The 11,844-nt window shown below is 37.2% G+C and overlaps 1 protein-coding gene across 1 annotated transcript; it reads left to right on the forward strand.

Moving 5' to 3' along the window:
- Positions 1-677: 677 nt before the first annotated feature.
- Positions 678-3,301, forward strand: LOC137246417 (PRADC1-like protein). The gene is made up of 3 exons (XM_067777511.1): positions 678-898; positions 966-1,218; positions 2,578-3,301. The coding sequence occupies exons 1-3, from the start codon at positions 823-825 to the stop codon at positions 2,870-2,872; spliced, it is 624 nt and encodes a 207-aa protein (XP_067633612.1). The 5' UTR covers positions 678-822; the 3' UTR covers positions 2,873-3,301.
- Positions 3,302-11,844: the final 8,543 nt, after the last annotated feature.

An 11,844-nucleotide genomic window follows, 5' to 3' on the forward strand; every position in this document is an offset into this window, starting at 1 on the left:
GGTATTTTTTTTGTGGTTATTTCTTTTTGAATTTAAAATTTTTGAATGTCTAACGGTCTGTCCGTGGCATCCGGTTCGACCGGATGTCGTTTTAGTTTGAATTTATGAGCGTTTTGGGTCGGTCTCTGCGCTTCTGTTGGTTTTTTTTTGAATTTGACAGCTGAGTTTTTTGATAGGCATGATAGGAACTTTTTTCTGTTTATGGCGCAGGAACAGTAAGGTTGGCAAGGACCCGCCCCAGCCGACAATGACTAGCCACTGTGCACCAACACATCATGCCGACCGCCTTCCTTACTGCTTCCATAGTAAATGCGATTCCATAACAAATGGTGTTCGGAGTTTTTTCAAAGTTAAAAAAAAATGATAAAAGCTTTAATATAAATAAAACTATTGTTTTAATAACAACAAAAACGCCTTACATATTGTATATACATAAATTCGTAATGATTATCTCACTTTAAAATTTGAGTTAAATAATCTAAAATTTTTTTTGAAACTGAGTCGAGAACTGTGCGTGTGAATGTGCGAATTTTCACCGATCAGCTGTTAGTTGCGCTACTTGGTAAAATTTACAATGATTTCAGAGGTGTATTTAGCAGTCCATAAGCGGAAACGTCTGAATGAAAAATTACTGATTTAAATTTTCACTTTCTTCGCCCTGTGCCTAGCGGTCATCTGACTTTGACGTACGAATGCAACTGTTTTACAAATTGAGGGGAATCAAGAATTTTTGACAATAAACACGTATGTGTAAATATTTAAAATGCGACACCTGTACCGGTGTTAAAATGTTATCATTCACATAAATATATTATAAAAGAAATGTGCTGCTTGACATGTATAAATCAAATTGCTATAGCACTGAATTTGCTATTGCTTCTAATAGCCCCATTATCAGGTTGGTCAATGCTGGTTTATCAATTGTATACTTAATGGATTGTAAATTGATTTTCTGTGTTATAAAGGAGTACGTCATTCACCACTACACGATATTGTGACTACACAAGACATAATAGGTGGTGATGTCTTTTTTGAGATAATAGATCCACCCGTGCTAGAGTATACATATCGCCTGAGACCGGCAAAGGATTTTGGTGTATCGTTTCTCTCACGTCGATTGATGGGAATAGCCCTAGTATTAACGAAGCCAACGGATGCTTGTACAAAAATAGAGAATCAACGAGAACTTGAGGGCAATGTAGCGTTAATTGAAAGAGGGTAAGCAATTGATACATTTAAAGCAATATCAACATTGCATAGCTGAAGGCAAAGTTATAAATATGGATTAAAATGTTGCTTTATGGACGGCTATTTTATAATTTTGTTAAGTGGTATGCTGATGACAAGATATCACAGATAACAAAATGGAGTCTACATGCAAGTGAGCCGTATATGGCCAGTGCATATCTAAACTGCATTTTTTTAAAGCAGGATATGAATTCAAGAGGCTGTCCAGTGCAATTTATGGTTTCTGTGACGCTAGTGTCAACCTCACTTACTGGAAATAACAGTTCACTAAATTCTTTAATCTCTTTAGGAAGATCAATAAACTTGATAAACATAAACATTATCAGCTAGCATTGCGTTTGTGCTTCATATAACCTATAGCATTTTGTCTAGCAACCAATCTGGTGATTTTCTACCTTTTTCCACATAGAGGTGAACGAGGTGAACCCTTTTACAAATATCGGTATCAAAAATATATTTTGCGGGAGAGGCTCTGACGACCCCATGATCCACACGGAAGTTTCCAGGTTTAACATGGTCATTTCAAATTGCTTTCGAGATGGTCTGCATAGTATCTCAATGGCAGCACAGAACAATCAAGATAATCCCCCAACTGTTTAGGGGGTCAGAATATAGCCAAGGTAGGTATGCCTGTCGCCCACCGTGGTGTGATGGTAGCGTGCTCCGCCTACCACACCGTATTCCCCGGGTTCGCACCCCGGGCAAAGCAACATCAAAATTTTAGAAATAAGGTTTTTCAATTAGACGAAAAATTTTCTAAGCGGCGTCGCCCCTCGGCAGTGTTTGGCATGCGCTCCGAGTGTATTTCTGCCATGAAAAGCTCTCAGTGAAAACTCATCTGCCTTGCAGATGCCGTTGGGAGTCGGCATAAAACATGTAGGTCCCCTTCCGGCCAATTTGTAGGGAAAATCAAGAGGAGCACGACGCAAATTGGAAGAGAAGCTCGGCCTTAGATCTCTTCGGAGGTTATCGCGCCTTATATTTTTTTATTTTTTTTTATTTAGCTTTGCCAACGCAATATATAGCTTCTCCAAACCCAATTGTCAACCTCACCTATCCGCGGCGATCCCTATTTCACTAGCAGACGAGGCTCTGGCTCCTCATTGAACTTAGGGGTGGGGAGGGAGGGATGGCCTGAGGTTTAATGTGGCTATATAAATCGTTCCCGAGATGGTCGGGCTGGCGCAACTTAACATTTGACTCAATGCTATGGTTGGTACAAAGTATCTAACAAAACCGGAGCAATAATAGAAGATACCTTACGACAAATGTTTAGTTGAATGTCCATATTTAATGAAGTTTACAGTAAATGATTTTCTTCTCTTACAGCCAATGCTCATTTCTTTCGAAAACAATTAACGTCGAACTTGCTGGCGCTAAAGCTGCTATCATCACTGAATTCAACAATGAATCAAGAGAGTTTGAATATTATATTGAAATGATACACGATAACACCAGTAGAGAAGCGCATATACCTGCCGGATTTTTGCTTGGTAAAAATGGTATTGTGATACGTTCGACGTTGTTGCGTCTGAGGCGTCCGCATGCTATCATTAATGTACCAGTAAATTTAACTTTTGTGCCACCTAATCAAATAAATCATCCACCTTGGTTGGGATGGTAAATAACAAAAAAAAAACCGAAAAGCAAACAACTTTAATAACCAAATGAATGAACCAAAGTGCATTGTTGAAAATAATGAAATACTTATTAAGTCCTTGTGGCAATACGTAGGCTGTTGAATGTGGAATCATCTTCATTTAACACATCTATATTTTATATCGCGTTACTATATGTATATATTTTATGTAATGATTTGTGTTTCCGAAATGCAAACTTCTAGCACCACTAATGCACGCAGTATGTAGCACTGTTAAATGGTCACCAAAGCATAATGTTTTAAAAACAAAAAATAATAAAACTAAGTCAATACCATCTATATAGAGCTGATTTTACAGTTCTTAAAACAACCAAAGCAATCATGTAGTTTCCTACATAAAATGTACCAGTAAATAGGAATAAATAAATAAAAGTTTACTCTTATTAAAATTTACGAATCATTCTTTTAATTCAGCTTCACCTCCGACGCGATTTGGCCGTTGCGTAACAAATTATCCCTGCTTTCCTGGTTCCGCTATAACGGGTGCCAATTAGGCGCACCAAGAGTGTTCCATTCTTTCGCGTACTCCAAGAATAATTTCATCTCCTTAAAGCCGTCTCTGATTCTGTGTCAAACATCAGGACAGGCATGCGGAGAGATATGTAAAGCGTAACATTTGTTCGTTGAGCGCAGACTTTACTTTGCAAGTGCTCGCTCAGTTCAAAGTAGCAGTTGCTGGTAATAACAGGGACTTACCTATTTCAGAAAAAACAAATATTTATGGTGCAATGTGTTTAAACTTAGGTACGGGCGTGTCTTGTGGTTGCTGTTGTAGCAGTGGTGTGCCTCATCCAATAGGTGTGATCACTCACAAATTAACATCGATACCCTCTAACTTGATCGGCATGATCATCGATATTGGTATAAAAGTGTTCTTTTTCTTCGACTTCTGCTCCATCTTTTTACTGTTTTTATACTCAGCGTGCTTTGCACACAGAGTATATTAACTTTGATTGGATAACGGTTGGTTGTACAGGTATAAAGGTATCGAGATAGATATAGACTTCCATATATAAAAATCATCAGTATCGAAAAAAAATTTGATTGAGCCATGTCCGTCCGTCCGACCGTCCGTCCGTTGGCACGATAACTTGAGTAAATATTGCGATATCTTCACCAAGTTCAGTGTACGGGCTTACCTGGACCCAGAATAGATTGGTATTGAAAATGAGCCAAATCGGATGATAACCACGCCCACTTTTTATATATGATGAATTTCAGATCCCCTCAGAATTTGATGAAATTTTGCATGGGGTAACATCTTACCCACCCAAACACAACCTCATTTTTAGAAATTGCATTTTCGAAAAATTGTGGGCGTGGCAAGGTATCGAAATAAACGAAAATATTAGAAAAATGACGATAATAGGTACTTTTAAAGTGTGATTACTACGGAATGGCTTTACCGATTTCAAAGATATTCATACTATTAGAAAGGTATTGAAATAAGCTTTCAAAAAAATGCACTGTAAAAATTTTTAGTACACTGAAAAAAAAAATTTTTTTTAAATAAAATTTAAAACTGAAAAAACACTTCAAAGATCAAGCGATTTTGAAAAATAAAATTTTATTTTAGAAAGGTCTATTTAATATATATAACATATCTGAAAACTAAAGTTTGTTTTTTTTTTTTTAATTTTTTTAAGTAAATGCATCTCTTGGTTACTCTCTGATATTTTGATATCACGCGTAAACTAATCAACCGATTTCAAAAATTTTTATACCGTTAGAAAGGTATTAAAATCACCTTTGAAAACATATACTGTAAAGATCCTATATTACACTGAAAAAAAATGTTTTTTAATTTTTTTCTACATTTTTTTTTCAAACTGGGAAAACACTTCAAAGACCAAGCGATTTAAAAAAAAAATTTGTTTATAAAGGTCGATTTAATATAAAAACTAGAATGGTGTTTTTTTTCTTTTAAAAAAATTTATAAGTAAAACCATCTCTTGTTAACTTTTTTTTTATTTTCTATTATTGTGTGACAAAAATGGTACCTAGCTATACTTTGGAAGTTATACAGATACAGATACTATGACTAAGTATTCTAATAGATTCGAACAAGAATCGTATTATCAAATTTTTCAGACACGCACAATAAATAGACATACACTTGATAAAGTTAATTTTTTATTTTTATTTATTTAGATTTAATATACAACTTTGCGCAGCTCATTCTGCTGACTTTCGGAATATTTGCTTACTTACTAGTTTGTTCAGGTAAACTACGCCTGTCCATGCTAGAGCGTTTGACGTATATTAACTTTGATTGGATAACGGTTGGTTGTACAGGTATAAAGGAATCGAGATAGATATAGACTTCCATATATCAAAATCATCAGTATCGAAAAAAAATTTGATTGAGCCATGTCCGTTCGTCCGTCCGTCCGTTAACACGATAACTTGAGTAAATTTTGAGGTATCTTAATGAAATTTGGTATGTAGATTCCTGGGCACTCATCTCAGATCGATATTTAAAATGAACGATATCGGACTATAACCACGCCCACTTTTTCGATATCGAAAATTTCGAAAAACCGAAAAAATGCGATAATTCATTGCCAAAGGCGGTTAAAGCGATTAAACTTGGTAGATGGGTTGACGTTATGACGCAGAATAGAAAATTAGTAAGATTTTGGACAATGGGCGTGGCACCGCCCACTTTTACAGGAAAGTAATTTAAAAGTTTTGCAAGCTGTAATTTGGCAGTCGTTGAAGATATCATGATGAAATTTGGCAGGAACGTTACTACTATTACTGTATATGTGCTAAAAAAAAATTAGCAAAATTGGATGAAGAACACGCCCACTTTTAAAAAAAAAATTCTTTTTAATTCAAATTTTAACAAAAAATTTTATATCTTTACTGTATATAAGTAAATTAAGTCAAAATTCAACTCCAGTAATGATATGATGCAACAAAATACCAAAATAAAAGAAAATTTCAAAATGGGCGTGGCTCCGCCCATTTTCATTTAGTTTGTCTAGAATACTTTTAATGCCATAAGTCGAACAAAAATTTACCAATCCTTCTCAAATTTGGTAGGGGCATAGATCCTATGACGGTAACTGTTCTCTGTGAAAATGGGCGGAATGGGTGGAAGCCATGCCCAGTTTTTATACACAGTCCACCGTCTGTCCTTTCGCTCGGCCGTTAACACAATAACTTGAGCAAAAATCGATATATCTTTACTAAACTTAACCCAGGTACTTATCTGAGCTCACTTTATCTTGGTATAAAAAATGACCGAAATCCGACCATAACCACGCCCACTTTATCGATATCGAAAATTACGAAACATGAAAAAAATGCCATAATTCTATACCAAATACGAAAAAAGGGATGAAACATGGTAACTGGATTGGTTTATTGACGCAAAATATAACTTTGGAAAAAACTTTGTAAAATGGGTGTGACACCTACCATATTAAGTAGAAGAAAATGAAAAAGTTCTACAAGGCGAAATCAACAGCCCTTGGAATCTTGGCAGGAATACTGTTAGTGGTATTGCATATATAAATAAATTAGCAGTACCCGACAGATGATTTTCTGGATCACCTGGTCCACATTTTGGTCGATATCGCGAGAACGCTTTCACATATACATCTAAGGGCCACTCGCTTTTAAAACCCTCATTAATACCTTTAATTTGATATCCATATCGTACAAACACATTCTAGAGTCACCCCTGGCCCACCCTAATGGCGATATCTCGAAAAGGCGTCCACCTATAGACCTAATGCCCACTCCCTCTTAAAATACTCAGTAACACCTTTCGTTTGATACCCATATCGTACAAACATTCTAGAGTCACCCCTGGCCCACCCTAATGGCGATATGTCGAAAAGGCGTCCACCTATAGACCTAATGTCCACTCCCTCTTAAAATGCTCAGTAACACCTTTCGTTTGATACCCATATCGTACAAACATTCTAGAGTCACCCCTGGCCCACCCTAATGGCGATATCTCGAAAAGGCGTCCACCTATAGACCTAATGCCCACTCCCTCTTAAAATGCTCAGTAACACTTTTCGTTTGATACCCATATCGTACAAACATTCTAGAGTCACCCCTGGCCCACCCTAATGGCAATATCTCGAAAAGGCGTCCACCTATAGACCTAATGCCCACTCCCTCTTAAAATGCTCAGTAACACCTTTCGTTTGATACCCATATCGTACAAACATTCTAGAGTCACCCTTGGTCCACCTTTATGGCGATATCTCGAAAAGGCGTCCAACTATAGAACTAAGGATTACTCCCTTTTAAAATACTCATTACCACCTTTCATTTGATACCCATATCGTACAAACACATTCTAGAGTCACTCTGGCCCACCCTAATGGCGATATCTCGAAAAGGCGTCCACATATAGATCTAATGCCCACTCCCTCTTAAAATGCTCAGTAACACCTTTCGTTTGATACCCATATCGTACAAACATTCTAGAGTCACCCTTGGTCCACCTTTATGGCGATATCTCGAAAAGGCGTCCACCTATAGAACTAAGGATTACTCCCTTTTAAAATACTCATTACCACCTTTCATTTGATACCCATATCGTACAAACACATTTTAGAGTCACCCCTGGCCCACCCTAATGGCGATATCTCGAAAAGGCGTCCACCTATAGACCTAATGCCCACTCCCTCTTAAAATGCTCAGTAACACCTTTCGTTTGATACCCATATCGTACAAACACATTCTAGAGTCACCCCTGGCCAACCCTAATGACGATATCTCGAAAAGGCGTCCGCCTATAGACCTCATGCCCACTACCTCTTAAAATGCTCAGTAACACCTTTCGTTTGATACCCATATCGTACAAATATTCTAGAGTCACCCTTGGTCCACCTTTATGGCGATATCTCGAAAAGGCGTTCACCTATAGAACTAAAGCCCATTCCCTTTTAAAATACTCATTACCACCTTTCATTTGATACCCATATCGTACAAACAAATTCTAGAGTCAGCCCTGGTCCACTTTTATGGCGATATCCCTAAATGGCGTCCATCCATAGAACTATGGCCTACTCTCTCTTAAAATACTCTTTAATACCTTCCATTTCATACACATGGCATACAACCACATTCTAGGGTTACCTAGGTTCATTTTCCTACATGGTGATTTTCCTTATTTTGTCTCCATAGCTCTCAACTGAGTATGTAATGTTCGGTTACACCCGAACTTAGCCTTCCTTACTTGTTTTGTATATCTTTGCTAATTTTTATCAATTCGTAATATAAATCATGCCCAAAAATGTCTTTAATTTCCTTAGATGTCATGGTGTTTGGTAATAGAGATAATATTTTTTGCTTATCTAAATTATTTGAGCAGTTTTCGATTTGATATTTCATGTTCTCCAAAATTTGTTCGTAGTAAGCTTTGATCTTCTTTAGGTCTTCTGATAAAGTTGACAGTGAACCACCTCCAAGTGAATCCGAAATACTTTGAGCAATTTGCTGTGTTTTTTTTTTGCAGTATGAATCCCTTTCTAAATATTTTTGCTTCATTAGCGATGGATGGCTTCCAAGATGAGGAAAAACATGCTTATTTATATTGTCGACGAGTTCGTTGCGTTCGAGTGATTTAGTATAGCTGCTGCATGTTGGAACTTCCTTATATTCTTGATACAATTCACCGCTAGTCAAGATTTCTTGTGCCTCTTCACTTTCCGTTTCAGTAGAACGCTGATTATCAGCAATCTTGGTCATCCTTAAGTTTAAAGCGACAACTTTCGCAAATACGGCAACGATGAATGTCGGAGACTGCTGGAAAATGCTCAGATATCAGCGCTGCTTCGTTTAAGCTAATGTTTCGAAGTTGAGAGGAACATTTTCTTGATAGCTGCACACATCTGTCTTTATTAGTTGATTCCATAACAATGCCTAGTTTCGTTCTGGTCTGTGTCTATCCGTTGTGTTGTTTTTTATAGTCCATGGGTGCTGTGGCAGGTAATGTCAATCTATGTGTCCGTGGTAGGTAACGTTAATATGCGTGTGTGTGTGCGCGGTATTGATACGACCGAATTGTTACCTTTTCCAAGGGTTGTTTTTGTAGGTATCTAGACATACCGCTTGTTAGCTAAGCGGTAGGTTGAGGTAGGTATAAATCGGTGATTTTTGCCGTTTGGTAAATTTTTCGTTTTTGCCTGTTCATTGTTACGTCTTTGGTTGCTGTACCTTCTGGCTTGTGCTGTTTTTTGTAAACTAGGTTTAAGGGTTCAAATATTTCGTCAGAGATAGTGTTGGTTTGTTCGTTTATTATCCTGCCGTCAAATGTTTTTAACTTGTATATCTCCATGTTCTCAAGTACATTGAGCCGCCGACCTTTTCCTTGTACGTGAAGTATTCGAGCCGTTGTTTTGATGTTAGCTGGGGTGCACCCCACTGGAATAAAAATTTTTTACAGTGTATTTTTTCAAAGGTGATTTTAATACCTTTCTAACGGTATACAAATTTTTCAAATTGGTTGATTAATTTACGCGTGATATCCAAATATGAGAAAGAAACCAAGAGATGCATTTTCTTAAAAAAATAAAAAAAAAAAGCTCATTTTAGTTTTCAGATATGTTATATATATTAAATAGACCTTTCTAAAATAAAATTTTATTTTTCAAAATCGCTTGATCTTTGAAGTGTTTTTTTCAGTTTTAAATTTTATTTAAAAAATTTTTTTTTTCAGTGTACTAAAACTTTTTAAGGTGTATTTTTTTGAAAGCTTATTTCAATACCTTTCTAATGGTATGAAGATCTTTGAAATCGGTAAAGCCATTCCGTAGTAATCACACTTTAAAAGTACCTATTATCGTCATTTTTCTAATATTTTCGGATATTTCGATACCTTGCCACGCCCACAATTTTTCGAAAATGCAATTTCTAAAAATGAGGTTGTGTTTGGGTGGGTAAGATGTAACCCCATGCAAAATTTCATCAAATTCTGAGGGGGTCGGGTACAAAATTTACGTTTTTTTCGGTCTTTGATATGAAATTCATCATATATAACATTTTGGAGAACACAAAAAACCTGATAATTTAGTAAATAATACACCTAGAATGTTGAAATTTGGCATGTGGACTTATATTGAGACTCTTGATAAAAATTTGAAAACATTTTTTTAAATGGGCGTGGCACCGCCCACTTGTGAAAAAATCAATTTTACAAATTATTATTAATCATAAATAAAAATCGCTAAACAAAATTCGGCAGAGAGGTTGCCTTTACTATAAGGAATGCATTGGAGAAAAATTAACGAAATCGGTTAAGGACCACGCCCACTTTTATACAAAAGATTTTTCAAAGGGCCGTGGACGAATAAAATAAGGTATATCTTTGCGAAAAAGAGCTTTATTTTTTATTTATAAGAATAAATAGGAAAAACTTCAAATTAATAAAATGGGATCGGTTAAAGACCACGGCAACTTAGATATAAAACAAGTTTAAAAGGGTCGTAGACTAGAATAATAAGCTATAACTTAGCAAAAAATAGTTTTGAATGAATGATATTTCACTTATCAAGTTTTATTGTAAGAGAAAATGTGGAGAAATTTTTTTTACACGGGCGGTGCCACGTGTTATGTGGAAAAGTAATTTATCTGAAATGTAATGAACAATTGAAGCTCACGCTGAGTATATAATGTTCGCTTACACCCGAACTTAGACACCTTTACTTGTTCTTTGTAGTATCACTTTGCTTTTCTGCCTTCGTTAATTTCCACTGACTGATTTGTTCACGGATTCCGCTCATATTAACTGTACCACGTACATTGTTTCCATATCATGCTAAAATGTAGTGAATATATGTAGTCACGCTTAAATTCTGTATGCCTCCATACAGCACACCAATTGCAAAAACTACGCTTACGCTTACACTTACGATTACATTCTGAGGGATTCATGGGGTTGCCAACGCAATATATAGCTTCTCCAACCCTATTGTCAACCTCACCTACCCGCGGTGAATCCTGTTTCAGACGGGGCTCTGGCGACCCCAAGGTCCGCATGGGACTTGTGGGTGGGGAGGGAGGTATGGCCTGAAGGTTTAATGTGGTCATATAAATCTTTCCCGAGATGGTCGGGCTAGTACCTTAATGGTGCTTTGTTACCGGACCGTACCGGATCTATATTCGGCAAAGGACCATCAACATCGATAACACTCCCAAAAGCTTTTACAACATTACATTCGGAATTTTCCCATAACGTGAGCAAAGTAGAGCTGTGAAACTATTGATAGTTAGCCTATGTTAGATTGAACTGGGCGGTCTGGGAGTACTTCACATAGATTGAAGGGGCCCATATCATTACAAAATAAAAAAAAATCGCTCCATCCTCTTAGCATACACCAGAAGCTTTCTGATAGCTGTGTCACTGATAATAATTGCAGGAGTCTTAGCTAGGCGAGATCAGGGAACGAGCACAAAACGTGCTAGGTCGTTTCCCCTCCAACCCGCACTTACTAAATCTGCTGTTACTGACGAGGCCTAATTTAGAATACTCATCATAACGCAGAACCTACTCCTTTCATTACTTTTGAACCGTCGGTGTAAACATGTATCGCCTAGTCTGCCTTTTGAGTGTCTTTGCGCCAACCTTCCACCTCTTTGTGGCTCTTCGAGACGCATCACAGCACAGGTAGGGAACTAGGTATTCTTTTCTTCGTATGGGATGTGCTCAAGCAGCCCCGAATCATTGACCCTAGTTGCACTTGTAAAAACTTAGATGCCCAAGTATGTTTATAGCAAAGCGCCTAATCCACCAAAGAGCTAATTGTTGGAGGACACTGACAACTGCAGCGTCATCTGCGCACCACGTAACTTTCACGGGTCCCTAATCGAACCACTTGAGCAGTTAGTTGATAGCCAGCATCCACAGCAGTGGTGATAATACCCCGTCCTGCGGTGTGCCCCTGTCCGCCGATTTTGCGGCTTCGTAC

This window comes from Eurosta solidaginis, chromosome 3 (assembly GCF_040869045.1).
Source record: "Eurosta solidaginis isolate ZX-2024a chromosome 3, ASM4086904v1, whole genome shotgun sequence".
Classification (NCBI taxonomy): Eukaryota; Metazoa; Arthropoda; class Insecta; order Diptera; family Tephritidae; genus Eurosta; species Eurosta solidaginis.